The sequence below is a fragment of the Desmodus rotundus genome, chromosome 2 (assembly GCF_022682495.2).
Source record: "Desmodus rotundus isolate HL8 chromosome 2, HLdesRot8A.1, whole genome shotgun sequence".
In the NCBI taxonomy this organism is placed as follows: domain Eukaryota; kingdom Metazoa; phylum Chordata; class Mammalia; order Chiroptera; family Phyllostomidae; genus Desmodus; species Desmodus rotundus.
Window position 1 is genome coordinate 403,739 of NC_071388.1, and position 25,111 is coordinate 428,849.

At 52.3% G+C, this 25,111-nt stretch overlaps 1 protein-coding gene across 7 annotated transcripts in view; it reads left to right on the forward strand.

Annotated features, from left to right (window-relative positions):
- Positions 1-584: 584 nt before the first annotated feature.
- BACH1 (BTB domain and CNC homolog 1) overlaps positions 585-25,111 on the forward strand; it is a 42,001-nt gene continuing 17,474 nt past the window's right edge. The window contains exons 1-2 of one of the 7 annotated variants that reach the window (XM_053916519.1): positions 585-733; positions 22,919-23,212. In XM_053916519.1, coding sequence (XP_053772494.1) covers positions 22,979-23,212 — 234 coding nt within the window. In that variant the 5' untranslated portion in view covers positions 585-733; positions 22,919-22,978. Of the gene's footprint in view, positions 734-756; positions 901-943; positions 1,202-1,624; positions 1,775-4,451; positions 4,589-22,918; positions 23,213-25,111 lie in introns of those variants that run through there. The other 6 variants (XM_053916520.1, XM_053916527.1, XM_053916533.2 and 3 more) reach the window with 6 other exon arrangements.

A 25,111-nucleotide genomic window follows, 5' to 3' on the forward strand; every position in this document is an offset into this window, starting at 1 on the left:
CGAGTGAAGGCCAGAACAAGCGGCAGAGGACGAAAGCCGAGCAGGGCGCCGGCCTGGGCTCCAGGCTCCCGAAAGCCGCAGCGGAGGGGACCCCTGTGTCTGGGCGAGGGGACGCGGTGCTGTGGCGCGCTGCCCGAGCGCCGGGCGCAGGGACGCTCTCCCACCTGCCGGTGGCAGTTCCCGGGGAACCTGGGCGCCCTGCCCCCGCCCCCGCCCCGGGGACAACACTGGGCTGCCAGCCTCCTCCTCCTCGCCCCTAGCAGGGAAGGAGGCGAACTCGCGAGGCTGGAGCTATCACCAGCAGACTGAGCGGTCCTGTCGCCGCCTCCCGAGTCCTACTCCGACCCCGTGCCGCGCATCCCCTCCCCGCGACCAAGGCGTGAGCGTCAGTCCGGGCAGCTCCAGCCCACCGGTACCGTTGCCGGAACCCTCCGCGGCTGCGAGGCGGGGCGAGGTCGCGGGAGGCGGCCTGGGGGCGGGGCCTCGGCGCCCCAGGAAGGGCGGGCCGGGGTCTCGCGAGGAGGGCCTGGGGGCGGGGCCTCGGGAAGTGGGCGGGGCCAGGCGCCGGAGGTGGCGGCGGCCGCGGGGGCTGAGGGGCGGAGAGGGGAGGGGAGCGGGCGGCCGGCCCCGGGGAGGCGGTGAGTCACCTGACCGCTGCCCGCCCGGCTCGCTGGCTGCAGTCAGTCGGGCCGCGCCGCGCCTCGGCTCTGGTGAGTCGAGTCTGGTGAGTCTGGTGAGTCCTTTCCCGGAGGGTCCCGGCGGCGGCGCGCGGTGGGGGCTGCAGGCCGGTGCGGGGCGGCGCGGAGCGGCCGGGAGGCTGCCTGCTGGGCGGAGAGCGCCCGCCGGGCCGCGGGGGTGGTGGCGGCCCGGGTTCCTGGAAGTGGCAGTGTCCGCCGGAAGGTGCGACTCGCCGGCCTGCGGTTGTTGACCCGGCCCGCGCCGTCTTTCTCCCGAGTCGGGCGGGGCGGGTACGGGCGGGAGGCTGCGGTCCGCGACGCCGCCGCCCCGCCCGCCTGCTGGTCACCGGGCCCGGCCCGGCCGCCGGGATTCCGAGCACCGCCAGCGGCCCGCCCGGCTCCGCGCGGTCCTCCTGCCCCTCCCGGCGCCGCCGCGCGGTGTGTGCGGCGCGGGGCGGCAGGAGGAGCGCGGCGCGGGCCGGGCGCGGCCGGGACGGTCCGGCGAGCGGGGCGCGTCGGCTGAGGTGCGGGCGCGCGGGGTGGGGCGGACCCCACGCGAGCCGTGGCTGGCGCGGTCCCGTGACGCTTTCTAGTCGCTGCGAGCAGCGGTGCGGCGACCCTGGTGCGGGGACCCTGGTGCGGGGGCTCGGGCGGACCGGGTGTAGCGACTGGAAAAGGAACAAAGACTCTTTGTGCGGAAGCTGATGTGGGAGAAGGGTGTCGGTCCGACGCTGGGGCCCGTGCGGCCGCCTGCGGGGCGGGTCCGCGCCTCTCGCCGGCCCCGGCTGCCGCCCGAGGGTCTGCTCGCGCGCCGGGAGGAGCGGCAGCGGCGCGCGCGGCGGGCGCCGGGGCGCGTCTCGGGGTCGCGCGGGGACGGGCAGAGGCCTGCGGGCTTCCTGCGGGCTTCCTGCGGGTGCGGGGCCGGGGCCGGCCGGGGGCACTTTTGCCTCGGATGGAAGACACCTCGGCGGAGCGACTCGTGGTGACTCAGCCTCGCGTCGGACGGTCCTGGTTTCGGGGTTGCATCGCGGAGTGTGGTGTTGCTGTTCTCCACCCCGGGCTGTGGCCGCGGCTCACGCTGTGCGTTGGGCAACAAGGTAGCATGACTCGTTAAAAAAGTTGGGCTGCTGAGTCATTCGTCCCAGCCCGCGAGGGGACCTGGGAACGGCTGGCGCGGGCCCGCGGTCCCGGCCTGCGCTCCGGAGGGGACCCACTTCCCGCCCGGTGTCTGTCTGACGCGGGCAGTCGTGGGTGGGGTGCAGGGTCGCCCCGAGGAGCTGGCCAGGTGGCGCCCGGGTGGTGTGTGCGCCCCGGGTGAGGGCTGGTGCGGGGTCGCTCCCGGGGAGCGCCACCGAGAGCCGGTGTCGTTGCAGCATCTCTCCTGTGCTCGGTGTTTTGTTTCCCTCCTGTGTTTTTGTTGTTGTGTGGCTTATCCATTTCAGAAAGTGCACTTCATTTGTTTTTCGTGAGGATTCTTTGTGAGAGCTCAGGAGACTTCCCCTTGCTGCTCGGCCCCGCTGCCCATGCGCACTCGAGCGGGTTCTGGTGGCAGGACCGTGGGGGGCGGGGGAGGGGGTCCTGTGGGCGCAGGTACCCGGTCTCGTTGGGTGCAGCCAAGGAAGAGCTTCTAACGAAAAGCAAACCCGTATCTGTTCCTCGTCTCAGTTATGGTGCGAGTGTCTTTCCATCTGTGAGCACACTTTGTGCTTTGCAATAGGACCGACGCTTACCGGCCCATTGCTGACAAAGTTCAGGAACGGGAAATAGGGGTGGCATCTGGCCCTTACCTGTGGTCAAAAGGATGACAGAGTGTTTCTTTGGTGGTAGTTTATTTAACACATTTGTATTTGAAAAAAGCGATTAGGGAAGTTTTGTTGTTCTAAGTTTGGGACTAGAAGAGATTAGAAATCATACTTTTTTTATTAGGGTCTCTAAGGTGGGGTGCAGAGTTATCCATTTGGAAGAAAAGATGATAAATTGATTTTTAAAATTTAACTTTTCTGCAAAATAAGAAAGACGTAAACTTCAGTTACCACTAACAGCAGTACGTGCATACAGAGTGGGTGCACGACCCCTTGTCTTTGGTACATAAACAGCTTATTAACCTCTGCCTGTAACATCGAACGGTGGAGCACTGGTCAGAAAAACCCCTGATTTCCCGATTCGTTCAAAATGTCCTTAATACTCAACTTTTTTTTCACGTGTAGTTGTATTCTTTCTATACTTTAAAGATTAGAAGCTTGAGTGTAAATTTCTTACTATGTTGTTGATTTGGGGAAGGGAAGTACCCAAAAGACGGATTTGCCCATTGCGTTGGGCACCATGTGTTTTGAGTTGGGAGGCAAACCAGGTGGTCGCTTTGTTTAGTGTATTTGACCTGATGTGTGGTAACACATGAAAGGGTGCAGTGGGCACACCTGAAGACACCTGCACATTGGAGTGCGCTTTAGGTTTACAATTCCTTCAAAATTGCTCTGATTGTTACTCCTTGTAAGTCTGCGTCTTTTGGGCCAAGTGTACACCCCCTCTAGCAGTGATTAATAAGAACAAATTGAGCAAATCATTTGGCAAGTGGCATTTCCCTCCTTAGGAGAATGAATGTGCCTTAGTCAGAAAATCAGCCTTCTGGGCAGCTGGGGGTGTGGGGGTGATTAGTACTTAGGGTTCAGAGCAGCCTCCTGGGCCGGGCGCCAGCTCCCCATGCCCGGTGTGTGAGACGTGGTGCTCCGAATGAGGAGTGCCCAGCCCGTTTGAGTGACCAGTGGTCCGAGTCTCTCCACAGTGCTGATCCAGGGCTTCGTACAATCTACTGACCGACCTCCTGTGAGTGGGGGGATTGCTTTAACCCTGCAACTTGAATTTCCTGAGGGTTCTACTAAATGGAGGGTGTGTTTTATGAGGTGGAATTGATGATCTATGAAGCTATTTTGATTTTAAAAATATGCCGAGTAAAGTAATCTACTGGAGCCCAAGATACTGTAACTTGAGCACTGTTTGCTAAACCCGGGACCCTTCGAGAGCGTGGATACTTCAGGACTGCAGATGGAATACAGGCTCTCACCAGCATGAAGCCCGGGCTTCGGGCGCCTCAGCACAGAGCAGAACTGAAGCCCTGGGTCTGCCTCACAGGGGGCAGACGTGCAGGGAGCAGAGTGGCCACAGGTGCGAGGTTGGAGCCAGACTGACTGAGGTCAGGTTCGGGTTCCGTCAGCACCTTCGAAGCCTGGGTGAGATGCTTCGCTTACTTGTGCCTCATCTGGAAAATGGGGATGATGGTAACAGAGTCTGTACCAGAGAGATTGTTCGCAAATAAAATGCGTTGTTACACGTTACATGGTTAGAGCATCCATACATGTCAGGTGTGTTTCCTGTTGCTCAGAATCAGGGACAGGTTTGGTGGCACAGCCAGGCTCTGCAGCCTCCTTGTGCTGGACAGATGAGGGGGGAGGTGGAGAGAGCAGGTGGTGAGCTGCTGGGGAAACCACTCAGGTGGACGGTCTAAGTCGGACAGCCACACTCCCAGGGCCAGGAGGACTCGGGCCGCCGCAGGCAAGGATGCTAGAGTAGGTCAGCACCAGTTCACTGGAATTGGCCTTTGAAGGAAAAACACACTTGCCCTCTGCCTTTGGCCTGCTCCCCACACGATGGTCAAGGACACTGTGGCTGAGCAGCCTCGCCCGCTCCGTCCCTGTCTGTCCGCGAGGGCAGACCTCACTCCTGGGCAGTGTGCTGGGAGCGTCTGGGGTGTGAGTGTGCCTGCCAGTGACTCTGAGTTGCCTTTTCTCTACATGATGTGTCTGTGCTAACGAAGGACAGTCATCTGTGATGAAGTTTCGTCCTGTGGCGTTTTGCACCCATTGGTGATTGAGAAAGGCTGTGTCAAACGTTTCGGCCATCCTTCCTCTGCGAGGGTGAGTTTCCTGGCCCTGAGCAGGTCCTCTGCCATAGCTCCCGGGGCACAGTCCACTCCCATAGTCCACGAGCCTTGGCGGTGTGTTCAGGAAGGCGTTGGCTGCTGCACTGGTTGTACAGTGCGGGTTCATTTTAGTTCTGAGCTTTTGAAACTTGGGAGTTTTTAAAAGTGAAGGAGAGAACGTCATATGTTGTATCTATTAAGCAGTGTTAAAGGTGTATCGAGTTGAAACTCTTGATCAGTTAGAATTCTGCTTTCTGTTTTCATCATTGGTGTCAATATGGAGGAAGCAGCTGAATGTAAATCATTCTTTTAGTTCGTCTCCGGAGATAGAAAGAAAATTTGTTTTGTGAGTTCTTTTTTAACCTGTAATTGTCCTGGAATCAAATTGAACAAAATGTGACTTGGAGTGTCTGGGTGTTAAACCTCTTGTGCACCTAATACCGCTCCTTCCGTGTCATTGCTGCTCAGAACGGGCCCCTGTTTTGTACGGGTCAGGGGCAGTTTAGAGAATATTGACAGGACAGTAGAAACTGGCCCTGAGCAAAGACAAGGAGCAAAGACCCAGCGGTAGCCAGTGTCCTGGTTGCTGCTGCCTGGCCGTCCCTCCTCCCTCGGCACCGGCACTGTCTGGAAGGTGTTGGCCTAATGCAGCTGAAGCCGTGTGCAAGTCATGTTCTTTTAAAAATAAATTTAAATCATTTTCTTAATGCCTTAGGAAACTCATTCAAAAGATTTTTTTGTAATAAATATTCCCAGCTTACCTCGGATAAAGTTATTTTTGCTTTTGTGTTTGTCGTTTCTCACATTGGGTCAGTTACAGTGGGTAGTTTCACTCCACTTCCCTGTCCCCCTTTAAAGTGGAATTACACTAAAAAATGTTCTCTGTAGGGGCCATTTTTTCAGTTCCTTTGACACTGTCCCACCTCCAAGGTTACAGACTAAACAGTGTAGTTAGGGAATGTCTTGTCCTCTCTCTGCCTCCATGCTGTTCTCACTGATTTCTTTATTTCTTCTTTCTGTTGACTTGTTTCCATCATCTCACGTCCCGGCGTAGAGGGTTTTGGCTCACGGGGGTGAACGCTTGTGAAGTGGGGAGAGCCATCCACTCCAGTCTGCGTGCTGGTGCCTTCATTCCCTCCCTGCCTCATTCCCCTTCTGAGGTGCGCCAGCTGTTTTTGGGAATCAGAGAAATCAGTGAAGAGAATTTGTTATAAAACATGTAGCTATAAAAGATTTATTAGTCTTTAGCCTTGGCCAGTGTGGCTCAGTGGGTTGAGCACCAGCCTGCAAACCAAAGGGTTGCTGGTTTGATTCCCAGTCAGGGCACATACCTGGCTTGTGGGCTGGGTCCCCAGTAGGGGGCGTGTGAGAGGCAACCACATGTGGATGTTTCTCTCCCTCTTTCTCCTTCCCTTCCCTTCTCTAAAAATTGAAAACAATACAATCTTTCAAAATAAAAAGAAAGATGTGTTAGTCTTTAAATAAACTTACTAGGTTGTAGTTTTTGGTTGTCATTTTGTAGTAAGTAGTTTTTTTGTTTTTGTAAGATCAGTAATTTCATTACTGTGTATTTTGCACTTAAATATTATTTTAAAAATGTAAAATGCTTATTAAATCGTGGCCCAGGACACTTCACTTTCATGGTACCTAAGATCTCCTATGTACTCTGTTTTTCTGAGAAGTGTTCCCAACATGGCTCAGGACTGTCCTGAGGGTAGAATTTATCACTTAAATTAGAAGGAGAAGTAAGTAAAAAAGCTGTTGGCCGGTTTTTTTTTAAAAATAATTTATTATTTTAGAGAGAAGAGAAGGAGGGAGAAAGAGGGAAACATCATTGTGTAGCGGCCTCTCATGCGCCCCCTACTGGGGACCTGGCCTATAACCCAGGCATGTGCCCTGACTGGGAATTGAACCAGCCACCCTTTGGTCGGCAGGCCAGCACTCAGTCCACTGAGCCACACCAGTCAGAGCGAGCCATTGCCCCTGTTAATTACTTTTTCCACATTAGCAAAAGACTTTGGAAGTAGAGAAACGTTTTGCCCAGATGGCTAGTGTCGCACCTGTCACCCCGAGAAGTCAGAGGAAACGCCTGTCAGGGTGAGCCCGCAGGTACTGTTGTTTTGCCTACCTCGTTGGCTCTTTGTGGTAAAGGACTGCCACAGCACCACTAAAGCTCTAGATATATTTTTTTCATTTTTAAAAGATGTGCTTTGCCTTTGAGAGCATGCCTGTGGTTTGGCCTATCTTGTTGTCTGTTTCCGACGGCAGGAGTTTGGGGACCCCTTTCCTCCCTGGAGCAGGTGGGCAGCTGTGCTCAAGGGCGGGAGGAGGTAGGGGAGCTCTGGGCCAGCTCCCTCTCTGCCACTCTGCCGCAGGTGGCAGTGTGGCATGAGCTCCAGCTTTTGCTGTGTGGACTCTGAGCAGCTCTGAGCCTGGGAAGAAGTAAGGAATGCCTTATGTCTCAAGGCACTTGGGTCTCTTCTTCCTGTGCCTGCTGCCCCTCCCCAAAGTTCCTCACAGACACAGGCAGCTTTTGGTGTGTAAAAATAGCAGGTTTGCTAACTTTGTTTCAACACGTGCGGTATGCTTATGTGTTTGGTATTCAGTTCTCACTTGATTGATGAGACAAATATGTATCCCTTTACATGCCAGGATCTTCTGTACACAGTGGCAATACTGAACTTTTCAGAAGTTACATTCTAATGTAAACCATCACTCTCGTATGTGAGGTGTGCCTTGGAACCACAGAAGGTGACATCAGGAAAGCCTCAGGAATGTCCATGATAAATGAATAGTTGAGTCGGGGAGGCCGCTTGTTCTGACCACCCTTTTGGGAAGCTTAGCGATGGGGAGGAGTAGGGAAGAGAGAGGTTGGCCAGGGGAGGCTGGGTCAGGCAGGTTGTGGGTCTGTGGATATAGGTATTGGAAAATCAGGTCAGTGGGAAAAGCTTAAAGATACATCTTTAGTTTGTCTTACGATGGCTGCCACAAGTTCAAGTATCACCAGTAAATATGACTAGGTTTCTTAGAAGAAGACTGTTTTCCCCAGGATTTCTCTGCATCAGTGAGAAAACCTTTCCCTAAAACCTCATTGTAGAGCCACCCTGACCCAGGCCTCTCTGGAGGCTCACCGGACAACCTGGCACAGGAACCCGGGCCTAACTCAGCCTGTGCCAAGGGGAGTGGCGCCCGGATTGGCAGAGATGGGTCGCCGTTCCTCTCAAGTCGGGACTGGGTCTGCTTCCCCAGAGACGCACGGCCTCAGGCGGGGAGCAGATTGGTGTGCACAGGCAGGGGTGGTCAGACGCCGGGGTGAACAGCCCCTGCCTGCTGCGTGCAGCGGCACTGCCCACAGACACACACTGATGAGGAGGGAGGGTCAGGATTTCGGGTGGCTTCCTACCCTTTCGTCTGCATTTCCTACAGAGACCAAGCGTGAACTTTGAAATCAGATCGAATGTTTTATTTAAAACCTATTTAAAAATTGAGAATGCCCTTTCTATCCAAGAAATACGTATGGAAGGGATATGTTTCTTTGGCGGTTCTGAACAGTTGCGAGGTTCTTTGCCATTCTCTCAATACTTCAGGGAGAGGAGAACAGGTAGCATCTCACTGCTTCCGACGAGTGGGGCACCAACGGAACCACTCTCTCTGCCTGTGCAGGGCAGGCCGCCCGCCCCGCCTGTGGCTCTCAGGGAACCGGGTACAGATAGGGACACCGCTCCCTCTCCACACACTGCCCTCCTAGGAGGGAAGGCTGTCTTGAGTTCAGCCTGTCTGTCTGCTGCTCATCTCAGACAGTGTCCCCGTGGCGCTCCCAGACCCCTGGAGCGCTGTGGCTCGTTCAGAGGACTTCTGTGTGCTGTCCTTGTTCCTTCTCAATCCCAGGTGCCGGTGCTTTGCATGGCCCATGAAAGGCAAACAGATAGTGAACACATGTAAGCGGTGTTGTGAATTTATAAAGTGGAAGGCAATTGCTAATATAAAATAACTATAAAAGCTGTGACAAAGGGTTAGGGTGGGCTTCTGAAATGGTGTTGCTGTTTAAGATGGAATTTAGAAGAGACTTGTAATATGGCCAAAACTATTTGTCTCAAATAGAAGTATAATATTTACCTACTTAGTTGTTCCTCAAATACTATCTGAACTATCTGGTTTTTCTTTTAACAGGCCTCCAATTGTTATTCGACTAAATTTTGCAATTATTGTGTTCTGGAAGGTGACTGTGTTGAGGGCTTAGGTGGAAAGTCTGCAGCTCGGAAATCCCCATTTTAGAGGCAGTTTGACTCCTAAGTTAACATAACTTGCAACGTTTTAGTCTCAGCTGTGTGTATTGAGACGTTGTAGCACTGCGGTGGCTGTCAAGGATTAGTGGGTTAGTTTTTTTTAATAAATCATTTTAATTTAATCCTTCTACTTCAGAAGTTTCAAATCTATGATTCACGCGATGTTCTAACTGCTCCCCTGTGACTGCTGCCTTGTTAAAATTATTACTTAACTTTTCTTTTACTCTTAATCCTTCCTTGTGACTCAGATAAATTATGAGTTGGAGTGGATGATGTTTAAGGAACGGTTGAGAATTTGAAGGTCACTTTTTTGGTGGTGGTTTTTTTTTTTTTCCAGTTACTTTGCATACTGTATGTGTCAACTCTTAGAGGCTCATTCTGACCTTGATCTTGTTTTAGGGCTTTTTGCTTCTACTAGGTAATCAGAAATAAATAATTTGCATTATGGTTATAATTTTGATAGTTTGAAAATGAAACAACATGGGGAATCTTTAATATTTCATCTTGAATGCAGGACATGGACACTTACTTAGCGCTCCCTGTGGAAAGTAACTTTTGGGAAGTCTCCCGTAGCCTCTTGTCCTCCTGGGATTCTCCATGTGTTGCCGGCACAGCTGTGGAGTTTGGTCTGAGTTCAGCACAGCTTGGTGTCAGGTTCCTCTTAGCACTATGTGAGATTGTTTAATCCTAACCCAAGACGTGTTAATAAGAAAATCATTAACCAAATACTGAGTGATAAGGGAAAATTTGCCATTTCTAAATATTGGGTTGGCCAAAAAGTTCATTTGTTTTTTCTGTACGACGGTTGTAATTGTGCTTTAAGTTGTGCTTCATGTGAAACAGTTTTGCTAGATTGTATTGTGACAGCTGTCATATCAGCGTTCATTAAAAGTTACCAGAACTGATGAATTTTTGTGCAGCCATTTTAATATTGAAGATGGAAGAAGATACCCAACATTTTATTTTTATTATGCTTTATTATTTCAAGGAAGGTAAAAACTGAAATGTAAAAAAAGACTTGTGCAGTGTATGGAGAAGGTGCTGTGAAGGACCAAAGATGTCAGAAGTGGTTTACAAAGTTTCTTGGTACTATTTTGGCCAAATAATTCTTTGTTGTGGGGCTGTCTTATGCATTGGAAGATGTTTAGCAGCAGCCCTGGCCTCCCCCCCCCCCCCCCAGAAGCCAATTGCGGGAGATAGCGGACATGCTCAAAATACCCAAATCAATGAAGTTACTGGTGAAAATGAAAATGTGTCTTTTCTTTTACTGAAAAAGCTAAGCAGACTTTTGGGCCAACCCAATACCCTTTTAATCTGCTTAACGTTGTTCTCGGCACCAACAGGATACTTGCAGCATTTCCCCCTGTTCCTGTTTTTCCACTTGTCTTCATTTTAACCACCCTCCCCCCCCCCCAAACACACACACAGAACACACGTGGCACGTTGGCTGTAGAGCATGGATTGAGTGTGCTCTTTGGACCTGGAGGCGGAAGACCTCGGTATCCTTTTACGCTACCGGTCCTTCGAGGGCTTCAGCCCTTTACCTGTAACGGCAGCGGCACGGCGGGCCATGCGGGTCAGTGTGCTCTTTCAGTTAGAAAAGCTTTAGCCTTGTGAAATTTGCAATTTTCTTGAGCAGATGTGGGCAGTTTTAATATTTTCCTTTTACCTTGTTGAGATCTTAGGCTTACTGAATTTTTGTTTCATTTTTTTTAAAAGACTTTATTTATTTTTAGAGAGAGGGAGAAGAAGAGGGAGAGAAAATTCAGTCAGTTGCCTCTCGCATGCCCCTGCCTGGGGACTGAACTTGCAACCCAGGCATGTGCCCAGACCGGAAGCTGAACCAGTGACCTTCACCGTGAACCACACCCCACCAACTTAGCCACATTGGTCAGGGGGGCTTTTTATTTTTAAAAGTTTAGGAATCTCTGCATTTGTAACTTAATTTGTGGGTTTGCATAACCTTTTAAAATGCAGTTTTCTTTCGGTCGCTCACATCACGAAGGCAGCAGTGGTGATAAAAGACGATCTGTGCGAAGCCCGGTGCTGTGCTGTGTGCCAGACCCTCAGGCCTTGGAGCAGGTGTCGGCGCCCCGCCGTGGGCACCGGGGAACGACACGCGCCACCTTCCAGAAGGCCGCGCAGTGGTCATCAGGTTGGCACAGCCTTCCTCATGTCCGCCGTCTCCCGTGTGCTCCCATGGCATCCTGTGGCAGTGTTAAAAAACCTGAAGTCGATTTTCTTTTGCATTTCATACTTCTGTGTGTTTTTTCACACTTGATCCTTTCTGAGGAGACTAGGCGGCTGGGGGCTGCCCACCCATTCCTGCCGCACCTTGCCCTTCCGTGTCTTTCCGCAGGGGCTTTCTTTCCAGGCTGTGTCATCGTTCTGTCCAGCTCGCTCTACCACTCGCTTTCCTTTCGTGATTGCTGTGAGGGTGTCGTGGACGCTACTGCGTTTAATGTTGCTAAAAATTTTCTGCGCAGTGACAAGCCGCGTCTGCTGGCGACTGGGGGAGATAGTCAACGGACGTGTCTTGGGAGCCCTCAGACAGTGGAAATAAACACGAACTGCGTTTCTGATGAAGGCACATTTTTTGTTTATAGTTATTGCCTATTTTGATATTTTTGATTATGATGTAATAGGTGTTTATGATTAAGAATTTAAGTGCAGAAATAAACAAAAATCACGTAGAGGTGACCCAACGGTCACCTGATATAACATTCTGATATATACCCTAACTAAAGGTGGAGGAACACATTAAATGTGAGGTGCCTTCTCTCAGCAGGCGCACAGGTGATGATTTGAGTGTGCATGTTTGCACATGTGAAGTTTCGATTAGACCAAGTCGGGGCGTGAGTGTGCCCCGCAGTCCACGAGTGAGTGTGTCCTCACCATGGGTCCAGGTGAGGTCACCCAGGATATGTGTGCCAACAGGAGGGGACATTTCAGGGCTCGGCCCTGGCTCTCCAGTGTGCACAGTTTGGAAGAGGCGGAGGACCACCAGAGAGTGCCAGGGGTGGTGCCAGTGAGCTGGGCAGGCAGAGGGGGTGCGGTGGCCTGGACGCTGAGTGCAGGAGGGACCTGGAGGGCCTGAGTCACCTGTGGAGTGTTGCTGGGAGTCTGTGTGAGGCCAGCGGCCATCGGTCCTCACAGCGGGTGTCCTGGCATGGAGGGAGGATCCTGACTTTAGTGGGGTCACGTGACACTGGGAAGACAGGCAGGTGGGGAAGGTGTGAGTGTAAGCGGCCCTTTTGGGAGCTCGCTGAAGGGGAGCGGAGCGTTTCAGTGAGACAGCAGTGTCTGGGAAGGGTCCGGACGCTTTATTTTAAGAGACGAGTCATAGCAGTGTGTTTTGTGTGATAATGGCAATAATGGAAATGCTACATGTTCCTTTTTTTCTCATCTTGTCTTACTGATGAGACTTTGCAGAAATTTGTCCATTTTATTGGTCTTCTCAAAGAATCAGCCTGTGGTTTAGTTCAACAGTTCTACCAAAAGCAAACGCACACTTGGACACCGTGAATGGATTTCCTGGGTGGGTGCCCCGGCTTCCATCAGGCCCCCGGGGTGGCAGGTCTGCGGATGCTCCCGGACGGGACACCGTCCAGGCCGTCACTTGGGAGCACGGCTGCTGTCAAACCAGAAGTCCGCATACGTCGTTTCTGCCTTCCCCGTCTCCCGGTTTCTGTGTCAATACCTGAGGTTTCGGTTAAAGGCTGATTTTTTTCTTTTTATCAAATTCCTTATCTATTTGTAGAATCTTCAAAATTTAAGACGTACAACCAAGTTATCAACAATTTAGACTTAACCAAGTTTTACTTTTTTGGTTTACTGTCTGTTTATACATCTTTTTAGTTTGTGTTTTTAATCAAAATGATACATGTTGTTTTTAAAAAATACAGATTTATTGGAAAGTAGCCTCATCTGTTGCACCCCATCCCACCTCTGATTCTGCCTCATGGTTAATATTTATGTTTATCCATTTTGCTTTTTACTTCTTTAGGTGCTTGCTTGCTTCTGTGTCTCTAGATGTTTATGCCTCCGTTTATTTATGAGCCTCAGACATGATCTGTTGGTTTCCTGTTACCAGGGTTGTTGATTCTGTTTGCTTCCACCATCCCTCTCACCTATATGTATGACTATATCATGTTTATTATTTTACTTCTGTTCTTGGTTACCTCTACAACTCAAAATTAGTTTTTTAGTCATCTCATTCATCTAAGGAAGTACCTTTGACTTTCACATATTATAAGTCATATAGACATACTGTCACTGTAGACAGCAGCTAGAAATGAGCGGCCGGAGGGAAAATAAAGCAGGGGCCCCACCATCACAATCTAACAGAGAACTTTGAACAGGAGGCTGGGAGCGAAAGGAAGTCACGTCCTGACTCAGATAAGACTGTGGGGGTGGGAGGGTCAGAACGTCACCAGCAGGGACCGCTCAGGAGGAGGGGAGTCCTTGAGACGGGGCTGGGAAGGGAGCCTCTGTAGCAATTTCACTGACGAAGACAAAGAGCCTTTACTAGCTGAGAGGAAAGCCTTTGTGGCTCTACATTGTTCCCAAGGTTTAGTGGGGAAGAAGGAGGGGGATCCTAGAGGCTGACAAAGGTCTATAGCCCCGAACCCCAATAGTCAGCACACTCGGATTAGCGGAGTGCCCACTTGCAGCCTCTGCTCAAGTCTCTAAAACAAACTCACGACTTCATTTCCCTCTACGTGGGGCACGCAGACTTGCCCAGCGCCTGCTTGCAGCTTCGTGCCTGCGTGTGTTTCGTAAATAAACTCGCTCTCTCATCTCAGCTGCATGTGTCCGTCTCTCACTTGAATTCGTGTCTGGTGAGTGAGAGAGGACCCAGAAACCAGTCTGGGGTGGGTGGGGCCCTGACCCCGCCTCTCCCTGTAACTTACCTCTTTTCCCTTCAGTTCACTGGGGTCCTAGCCGTCAGTTTTACTTTTATTTTGTCGAGGTTCATACGCATTCCGTTCTCTAGCTGTAATTAAGCCTCACATTATTTGTCTGGTCTGAAAACTAGCTAACCGTGTTATGTTATTCTGTGTGCGGTGCTGGGGCTCGGCAGCTGAGCAGCATGCTGTTCTCTCTCTCCCTGCATTCTCACCGTCTGCCCGTGCCCCTCAAAACCTTTCCTAGCATCAAATTCAGGTGTCAGCTAACGATTGGCGAGCACTCAGTGCGTGGCTGGGCCGGGCTGGGCGGGGCAGGGCCAGGCAGGCATCGCCCTGCACGGGTTGTCCTGTGCTGTCTGCACAGGGGCCCCAGGAGCCCTGTCTGCTGCCCTCTTTGTGGGCTTGGGATGGAGGGGTGGAGTCTGCGGTCCTTCAGCTGCTCCCTGATGACCTCCGTCCTCTCAGGGATGCCTGCGGTGAGTGCTGGCCAGGTGGTGTAGGAATGAGGGGACCCTTGGAGGAGTCTGAATTTGGGAAGTTTACTCCTGGGGAAGTTTTTTGGAATTTTTATTCTTTGCGTTCCCCCCTCTCAGTTTCTTCTGGAAGCCCTGTGTTAACCAGGGTAGTGACTGCAGCACGTCCCTTTTTGCTCATCAGTGGCTCATCTTAAAAAGCCTGCAGTTCACATCATACGCAATGGCGAAATATTGAACAAGGAGTAAGGCAAGGGTGCCCCTGCCTCCACTCTCACCATTGGGTCATTGTAATAGGGACAAAAGGGAATGAAGGAAGGTGGGGAAGGCGCACAGCTGTCTCTGTGTGCAGGTGACATGACCGCATACATAGAAAATGCTAAGACTCTACAAAGCAACTCTCAGAACTGACAGGTGAATTAAGTAAGCTTGCAAAGTTCAAGGTTAATATTAAAAAAGTCAGTTTAATGTTTAGAGTAGCAGCAAAAAGCCAGAAAGTGAAGTTAAACAAGTCTATTTATAGTAACTGCAAAAAACGTAAACTACTTGGGAATAAATTCAACAGAAGATGTGCGTGACCTCTGTACTAGAGACATTGGGAAGATGCTGAGAGACATGAAGTGAGACCTAAGGAAACGGGGAGACCTGCTGTGTTCAGACGCCAGAAAACTCGGTCGTTAGGTGTCAGTTCCCCCCACGTGGGCGTGTAGATGCACTGCGGTCCTAATCAAACTTCTCCCGGCCCCTAAAACTCAGTGAAAAGAGGAAAGCCCAAAGACAGACAGAAGAATCGAATGGACGGCGTTTCATGAAAAAACATGTACAAATGGCCAAGAAACACCCAGACAGATGCTGCCCAGTGTGAGCCATCAGGAAGTGCCCGGGGAGACCCCACTGTGCATTTATGAGGGCAGCCGAGGGCGGGGCGACAGCACCAGGGCTCGTGCGATGAGGAGCAGCGGGACGACTCCTCCTGCTGGTGGCAGTGGGGAACGAGGCGTTGCTTTGGAAGATGGTTTAGCAACTTCTAAGAAGTTAAAGAAGCTGGACCCAAGGAGGAACACACCAAGGCACATCATAATTATATTACCTAAGATGAAACAGAAGGAGAGAATCTTAGAAGCAGCAAGAGAAAAGGAGACAGTTACCTACAAAAGACTTCCCATAAGACTGTCAGCTGATTTCTCCAAAGAGACCTTACAGGCAAGAAGGGGCTGGCAAGAAGTATTCCAAGTCATGAAAGGCAAGGACCTACATCCAAGATTACTGTATCCAGCGAAGCTATCATTTAGAATGGAAGGGAAGATAAAGTGCTTCTCAGATAAGGTCAAGTTCAAGGAGTTCATCATCACCAAGCCCTTATTACATGAAATGTTAAAGGGACTTACCTAAGAAAAAGAAGATCAAAAATAGGAACAGTAAAAATGACAGCAAACTCACAGTTATTAAGGACCACACCTAAAACAAAAACAAGAGCAAACTAGGCAAACAACTAGCACAGGAACAACCATAGAGATGGAGATCACAGGGAGGGTTGTCAATAGGGGAGTGGGAGGGGGAGGCGGGGGAAAGGTACAGAGAATAAGTAGCATAGATGGTAGGTGGAAAATAGACAGGGGGAGGGTAAAAATAGTGTAGGAAATGTAGAAGCCAAAGGACTTATAAGTATGACCCATGGACATGAACTATAGGGGGGGAATGTGGGCGGGAGGGGGTGGGCAGGATGGAGTGGAGTGAGGGGGGGGAATGGGACAACTGTAATACCATAATCAATAAATATATTTTTTAAAAAAAGAAGTTAAAGGTAAACCTACCGTAGCACTCAGTTCTCCACTCCTAGGTATTCATTTACCCGAGAGAAGGAAATGTGTCCAGGCAGCTGTTCGCTGGAGCTCTGTTACTGCAGTCCGGGCTGGAAACAGTGCCGCTGCCCACCTTTATCCCGGTCTTCCCTCCATGGTTACATGGTAAACAGATGGCGGAAGATCCACAGAGAGATACTACCGAGCCGTGAGAAGACACAAACTCCCGCCGCACACAGTGGGATTGCCGTGCAGCGGCGGGAGACACCCGAGCCGGAGGACGCAGCGTGTGGTTCCACAGACAGTGCATGCTAGTGCATAGTGACAAAGCCAAGTGTCGCTCACCTGGAGCCAGGGAACGGGGAAGGAGAGCGACCTCACGGGGCGTGTGGCATTTTGAGGGGTGATGGAAGCGCCTTGATTGTGCACATATACAAACGTCAAAACTCACTGAACTGTATACCTTAAATAATACAGTTTGTTCTCTGTATTCATAACCCCAGAGTGGATAAGTGAAATAGTGATGGACAAGTACATGAGAAAAATACGTACTCAGTAAATTAGCTTCATTGGTGTGGGCCAATTCCACTTGCTAGTTCATATTTTCTTAACGTAGTCCCATTCCATTGTGATGTCATGGTCCTTTCAAGGATCAAGTTGCTACTAAATATATTAAGCAAATAAAAGACTTACTGTTTTTTAAGTTCTTTGTACAATAGTAAAGTGTAACAGTGGAATCAGTGTTTCTGGTTTTGGTTCTAGAGCTTGGCTTTCCTGTGTTCCTTCTCTTCTTTCTTCCCTTCCAAGCTATTTTAAACTCACTGCCTAGGAATTTCGGAGTTGGATTTGTTGACTTGGGAAGTAAAAAACCTACCTTTTGTCTTTGACCTCTCGGTGCGTGAGTCTGTGAACAACGCCTCTGACTCTGTAACCTTTCAGACTCCTAAGCATAACTGCAGCTCTGTACTTTCAGATATGGAATTATACCAAATGAGTACAACAGAAGACCCACGAGTATATAATTTTTAATATTAGGAAGAGAAATTGGAAAAAATCCAACTTTCCCTGTGTGGAACCTCACGTAATGTTGTAAAATTGTGGGCTGCAGGAATTGCAGGGCCTCCCGCACCCCTGCTGATTATGGTGCCTGCAGTGCGGAGTCGGGGCACCCGGCCCCAGCTCTCTTCCCGTCCTCGGCGCTGCAGTGAGCCTGTCTGCCACTTTGATGGACGATGGACGTGGAATTTTCATTCAGCCTTTTTTGATATGCTCATCCCTGTGCCTTATCTCGTCATACTGCAGACTTTTCTGTAGGACTGAGAGGAATGGATTTAGAAAATGTGATTATCTGATACGACGTTTAAACAAGGGCGATGTTTAAGATCTGCAGAAGCTTTAAGAAAATAGCGAGTCTTGATCGCTGCGTCGTTCTTCCTGGCTCCTCCTGCGGGTGAGTAAGTCGCAGAATGTTGGAAAGAAGGCCGGCCGACATGGTTGTCTCTGACTTAAATGCCCGCAGACTTTCTGGTGTTACGGTTCTTTCAGAATTGGGGATGGTAACAAGAAACGCCCTGTTTTTAAAGAAATTCGTTCCAGCGCACATCTCCACTTAGATTTAAAAAGTTCTTACAAAGGCCCCTAAAGGAAAGATAGAGGACCGAAGGAGTGCGCGAGCGATGCTGTGGAGTCTTTCCCATCCCCCCGAAGGCGAGAAGATCGGGCTTGCCGGGTGTCCAAAGAGTGGAAGGGCCAGCACCCCCGCGTGCCTTTGGGGTCCTGCAGCTGGATCTGGCTGGAGGCGTGTGGCGTGCAGGAGGGAGCCTGGGGAGGTATGGCATGGGGAGGCCCTGGCCTGCGTTGGACTGGGGCGGAAGGGAAGGGGGGCTTCTGGGTGCAGGGGGCTATGAGATCTGTTGTGAGGGTCCTTGGGGGCCTCCTTCGGCCCAACGCATCACTTTTCCTTCGAGCATCTCTAGGTTCTGCTCTTTCTGAATGTAGGGCTGCTGCTGTTGCGTGGCGCTTGCTCTGCCGTGCGCACAGTGGGCGCTTGTAGGAAGAGCAGGCGTCACTGTTCAGTGAAGAGCGGAGTGCTTGGTGAGAGTCTTGTCTCTTCAGTGAGTCTGTGGTATTAGATAGTTTTGTGGGCCCCTCCGTGGAGAATGCAGAAGCACAGCCCCACGAGACTCGAGGCCTTCCCTGCGCGTGGACTCGGTCCCCACACAGCTCCTGCTGAGTTCTTGCCGCGAAGGGTGTGGGCCTGGCGCCACGATTGCACAGGTACCTGAGGTTTTTGAAGTTGTTTTTTTAAGTTAAAGGATCTTTGAAGTTATTGACATGTGATGAAGTCACAGTATCATTTTTCATTTTCTTGATGATTTTGAAAGCATGGACCTCAAGTGGTCGCTGCATCAAAACAGTGTGGAGCTGGGCAGAGGGCAGGAGTTATTTACAAAGGGGGGTTCAGGGGGCTTTGAAGTGTCTCCGTTCTTCATCAGCATTACTGAACGGATCAGCAGTCTGCTGAGGTCGGCACACCCTTGTTTTGAATTTTAATGGTAGCCTATGCATTTCTGAGAATATAGAAAAAATCATGTGTAACAAGAGTCCGAATCTGGTGTTAACCAGTGAACAGTCTGAGGTCTGGAAGGCCCCCTGGGGGAGCTAGATCTTCCCGTGCAGGTTTGAGGAGTGTTGGAAGGCGACTCTGGTGTCGGAAGGGTGTGTGCGGTTCTCACCGGTTTACCATGACTTAGTTGCACTGCTGGGTAAGAATGGATTAACGACCACTTGGATGGCTTTCAGAATTAGGAAAAGTGATTTTCAGAAGGGCTTTCTCTGGTGCCCCATGCCGGTGAGGCAGGGTCGCAGGGCCTCGTTCACCCGAGGCAGCTGTGGTGGCCGCGCCAGCAGTCGCCAAGCCTTGCTCTCTGGGGTCACTTGTCCTGCAGGGACGTTTCCAGCTCTCAGAGGGATGAGCGGGGGCTCCTTTCACTCGCTCCTCGTGGCCCAGGCATGGCAGGCGCTGTGCTGGAGGCAGGTGTAGGAGATCGGGGTTTGGATGTGTAATGAAAACACTAAGGGACACACTCAGAAGCAAGTCCCTGCATGGGACCAAGTGCTCTGTTACAGACTTGAGGCTGGAAAGCGAGTCAGGCAAGGTTTTGACGTTTAAGAAGAGACCTCAAAGTTGAGGCGTTAGCCAGCAGGAAGAGTAGAAGTCAGGCCTGTGGCTGGAGGGAGTTTGGTGCCTGTGGGGAGGAGGGAGGAAGGTGAGGCTGGAGAAGAGCAAGAGAGGGAGGCAGAGACCCGAGAGAATGTTGGATTAACAGGTAGGAAGTCTGACCACGCAGGTGTGAGGACCTGCTCAGGATCTAAGACTGATCATCAGAAGTTTGGAAGACACTATAGGGGTTTGGCAAGGGAGAGTCCCTTTGATGTGGGAGAGTAAATTGGAGGGGACCAAGAGGGTCTGAGGGGAAAGGAGCTTTGTTACTGCCATTAATAGCAGCTGGTACTTACCCTTTGTTCGCCGTGGGCTAGACAGTGCACTGACCCCTTCACCCACAGCGTCCCAGGTAGCCCTCACGACAGCCCGGCAGGCCACTGCCGTTAGCTCTGTTACAGGTGAGAAGACCCCGGAGGGTGAGCAGCCTGCCCCAGGTCAGCAGTCAGTGAGCTGCAGGGCCGGGGTTGACCCGGACAGCGTGGGATTCTAAGCCCCGCGCTGTGGGCTGCTTGGCTTGTACTTTCGGGGCAAGAGGTGAGGGTCTAGTAGTGGTTTTTGAAGTGGACTGGATCACACCTGGACGTTTTAAAAATAGAACAGAAACCAGAGTGCTTTGTACCAGTAAAGGTGAAATATTGATATGTGAGACTTTATTTCACCTTTTATTTTATATAACTGTATTTGCGTACGTGTGAACTTGGAAGTAGTCGCAGAAAGTGAGCTGCATTTCTGTCGGCAAGCGAGTGCTGGCGTGGACGGGTGTCATGGTGTCCATGGCGAGGAGTGGGTCTCGGTGCGAAGGGGCAGTGGCAGCCGCCATGGTGAGAGACCGACCGCACACGGGGCCCGTGTGGGGAGGGTGCACCCAGGTGTGGGTGGGAGATGAGGGTCCTGGTGAGCGTGCTCTGTGCAGGTGCAGGGCCTCCCGGGCCGTTTCCCCCGCCCAACTCTCCAGCTTCTCCCAGCTGCAGCTGATGGGACTTGGGGCTGGCACATACCCACATCTGTGCCTTACAGCCAGTCTGTGAGCTGACTCTGAGCTTGCGAGGTGAGCAATCACCCCAAACGGCCTGCACCCCAAACGGTTGAGCCAAGAGTGAGCACTCCAGGGGTTTCAGGGGAGCAGTGAGCCGCCTGGTGGCAGTGGGCCCTGGGGGCTGTGAGTGGGGCCTGTGAGTGGCTCTGCTGCGGTCCCCGCGGGACCAGGGTACCTGAAGATCCAGTGCGGGAGGGTTCAGAGCCCCCCCATCCCGCCTCCCTGCGAGGCCCATTTCCTCCTCCTCCGTCGTGGCCTGTGAGGGGAGCCCGGCTCCCCGCATCTGCGCACTGAGCCCGCAGTCTGTGGCTTCAGCAGACGCTGGCCGAGACAGGATGTGGAGTAGTTGCATCCTTGCTGTGAATCCCCTTCTCGTCTTAATGCTCTCATGACCTTGGTCCAGGTCCTTCCCAGTGCACCTCATTTTCCCCGTGGGAAAGGCTGGGGCGCTGTGGGAGCTTCTGAGGCATGGGGGGCTGTGAGAGTGAGGGGACGAGCTGTCCTGTGCGGCCCTTGGCGCGGGCCTTGTGTGGAGAGGGAGCGCAGTGAGTGCTGGCTGTCGTGCTGTCGCCGGGTGGTTTCTGCAGAGGCCGAACCAACCGAATTTGTGACCAAAGCCTCTGGGAAGCAGCCAGCAGGGCCGCTGGGCGTGGGGTGGGGAGGTGGGAAGGAGAGGGGCGGGAGCCTGCGGACAGGCAGGAGGCATGTTTTCTGAGCGTGGCTGCCTGTTAGGGTGGTCTGCTGGGGCGACTGGAGGCTGCTGAGGGCAGAGATAGGAGCAGCGGAGGGACTGAGGGACAGAGCTGAGCCCTGGGACGGCACCAGAGCCTGTGGTGGCTGCGGCCGGCTGGCCTGTGCCGTTCTCTCCAGCCTGTGCTATGTTCAGCAGAGTAACGGACACCCACGTGAGATCGGTGCAGCTTTAGGGGTTTGCAAGGCAGCATCTGGGAGAGACGGCAGAGGCCGGGACCTGGGTGCAGGGTCCACCGTGGGGTCCTGCTGGGCTGGGGGATGGTGGGAGGGACTGGCTGAGCAGAATGGCCCCACAGGGGTGGTACTGCCTGGAGTGAGGGCTGCTCCCCGCCACGCCTGACTTGCGCTCCGGTGCTGGTGACTGGACCACTAAGACCAGCTGCCGAAGGGAATGCATTGTTCCCCACGCACACATCCCAGAAGTCGAGCCAGTCCCAGTGTGTGATTTTGAAAGTGCCCGGATTTCACGTGCTGTGCGGGATTCTGCACGGGTAGGCTGTGACTCTTAACGTTGGGCGCGGTCAACCACATTACGAGGGAGTTACTGTCACTGACTGCTCCTGAGGGACCGACATCTCGGCTACAACGTCAAACACCTTGAAAATAAACACACGGGCAGCGTAGGGCTTTTGCGCGCGTTTCACGTGTCTGCGCCATGGAGGTGGAGTTCCCCGTGACCTGGCCTGGGCTGTCTGTGCATCCTTGTCCTTGTTCTCCTCTCATTCCTGTTTGGAGGGGAGAGGATCTGGGAACAGTGTCAGTGGCTCAGTCACTGAGCACTTGGGGACCTTCCTGCTTCAGGCAGTGAGTGAGGCGTCAGGAGAACGAAGGGGCTGCCATAGGAAGGGACCCGTCACAGGGCCACACGCCCTCGGGTGCTCACCGCTGCACTGGGGGCCGGCAGACGAGAGGAGACCGGCTCCCTTCTCACTTCCAGGGTCTGTGGGTTTGCGAGTGTGTGGTAGTGAGACTGGTAGTGCCCGTCTGAAACGCACGGTGGACAGACGGAGACACGGACAGACGGAGACACGGACAGACAGAGATCCGGGCCACCCCTCTCTGCAAGTAGTGTGCGCGTGATCGAAAACCGTTTGGCGGCTACTCTGCTAGTTTATGCTTTAAAAGCACACATTTTTGGTAACTTTCTCTTGCGTTTTAACATTTTGAGAAAACCGGGAGCCTTTCCGCGTGTGACCCGTGTTTTTAATGATGAAGGAGTTGCGCTTGTCCCTGCACTTTGTCCGGTGAAGTCAAGCTTGGGCAGGAAACGCTCATTAATACGATCCGGCCTGACAGGGTTCAGTCGATTTCCCGCAGAAGTCATCTTCTTCCCAGCGTCGGAGGAGCTCTGCCTTCTGTAGAGCCTGTCCCCTGTTATAAAGCACCGAGCCCTCCTCCCGGCCAGCCGATGCTGGGGGTGGGGCCTGGTGGTGGGCACTGCCACGTGCCTGTCCCACTGGTCAGTCCCCTTCCAGCCAGGACCTCAGGTGACCCACACGCCCACTCCCCTGTTGTAGCCACCCAGGCATTCTCTGACCCGTCGGCTTGCTCCTCAGAGGTGCTTTCTCGGTGTGAAATGTCTCTCTTTCAGAGACCATTAATCCTTGGTTCAAAAACTCCTTCCTCCACCCCGAGGACCTTGTACCTAGAACTAGTTAGAAAAAGGGCTGTGAAGACCCGGTTTTAAATGAAGTAGATTGAGTAAGTGCTTCTAGGCTCACTGGAGGCTTTTATTTTTATTTTTGCTTTCGTGAAGAGTACTTTACATTTGACACTGCCGTTTTTTAAAACCCTTGTAGCAGGACCGCATCTCAATGCATTCTCACCGTGTCCCTGCAGGGTCCACGACAGCGAGAAGAATGCACTCACTGGGCCTCCCAGCACCGAGTGTGATGCAGAATGTCGCTGAGCGAGAGCACGGCCTTTGCCTATGAGTCCTCAGTGCACAGCACCAACGTCTTGCTCAGCCTCGACGACCAGCGGAAGAAGGACGTGCTGTGTGACGTCACCGTGTTGGTGGAGGGACGGCCGTTCCGCGCCCACCGCTCTGTGCTGGCGGCCTGCAGCAGTTACTTCCACGCAAGAGTCGTGGGCCAGGCCGACGCAGAGCTCAGCATTTCTCTTCCAGAAGAGGTGAGGGCCCACCCTCTGGAAATCACCCTGGTTCACATTTAATGCGACTTAATGAAACCTTTATGGTTCATTAAGTTAAAAATAAAGCCATCTTGTTTTGAGACTCAGGAACAGTTCTTAGGTTCTGCAACAGTACATTTCTTTAACTTTTTAAATAAAATGATGACATTTTACATGTAAAATTACTAATTTTGGATGTTCAAAGTATTTATCGAGCAGATGAAGAACTTACGTTATTGTTGGTACAGCGTAGCCGGGCGCAGCGAGGGGATTGGAGACATCTGGAGAGGCCACGCCACGCAGTGCCCTCTCCTTGTGGCCTCTCCTGGGACAGGAGCCTGCACCCGGGCTCGGGGTTCTGTCAGTCCTGCTGTGCACTGTGGCACATCCCCGGGGGAGGTCGGAGCCCCGAAGTGTCCTTGTTCCCTTTCCCTCCTCGTTTTTTGAGATTGTGTCTGTGCAAGGGTAGGAGACAGACCGTTCTTGTGCCAGGTTTAGAGAGCCGGTTTTTGAACATCTGCTTCTGCCAGGCTGGGGTGGAGTTCCAGACGTTTGTGCCCTGGTTCCCATCCTGCCTCCAGGAAACCTGTCCTGGGCCAGGGCAGGCTGGATCCCCGACCCCGAGAGCAAACAGGACAGTCAGTCGGGGGCTGTGCCAGGGGGACTCAGACTAGAGCTCGCTGAGAGGAATCCGAGAAAGTGCCAGAGCCCCATGTGCACCAGGCCTGTGTGGGCTGCGTGGCCGTGCGTGTGTGCGTGCCCAGTCGCTCGGGAATCCCCGCCTCAGTTCCGTGGCAGAGGTGGGAGCCGGTGAGGCAGTGCCGACCACATGACAGGGAAGGTCAGCTGTAGGGTAACATTGTTTGTAAAGTGTAGCGGTGCGCCTCGCACTGGGGACAAGCTTCTGGCGGCCTGCGGTTTCCGGGAGGGGAGAGCTGGATCCATGGGTGTGGGAGGAAGGCGTGTAGGGGCGGGCATGTGTGTGTGGGTGCGTGTGTCCATTTGTGCATTCTGGTTTGAGTGTGAATGCTGTATACACGTTTTCCAGTCTTTGCAGTGGGGACAGATTGAAAATACATGAATCACTACCGTAGAAGCCTTTTTTGGTTATTTTAACGTATTTTTAAGAATTGTTAATTGAAGTTTTTATTGAGATAATTGTAAATTCACAAAAATGAGGTGTTTCTTGTACACTTTGGCCAGTTTCCTCCAGGGATAACATTTTGCAAAATGCCAGTGTGGTATCACAGCCAAGACATTGGCATTGGTGCAGTCCCCCTTCTTTCTCAGAGTCTTTGGTTTTAGGTGCACTGAGCTCTGTGTGTGTGTGTGGAGTTCGGTCAGCCCCCTCCCTGTGAGGTCCAAGTCCACCATAGTGGAGATGCTGAGTGGTTCCCGGGTGGCCACTAATCTGTCCTCGTTTTATTGTTTCAAAAATGTTATGTGATTGCAACCACATGGTACGTGACCTTTTGGGATTGGCTGTTTTCCTTAATTCCCTGGAGGTTTGTCTGGGTTGCATGTATCAATAGTTCTTTGTATTGTCCAGTGGTGCGCCAGAGTGTGGCTGTATCGGTTTTTATCTGCTTACCGACCGGAGGATATTAGGCTAATTCGAGTTCTTGGCTGTCACAAATAAAGTTGCTTGTGGACATTTGCGTACAGGTCATTTCTCAGGGGTAAAAGGACAGGAGCCCAGTGGCCGGGACACACAGCGGCTGTGGTTTTGGTTTTACAGGAAACTGGCCGCCTGCCCACCGCACATCCCACCGGCAGCCCTGCAGGGCCTGGTTCCACCGAGTGCTCACCGGGGTCGCTGTTATTGCTGGTTTCTGTTTCACGCCATTCAGAAGCTAGTTCAGTCCTCACTGCTCAGACTGTTTCTAAGAAGATCACAAA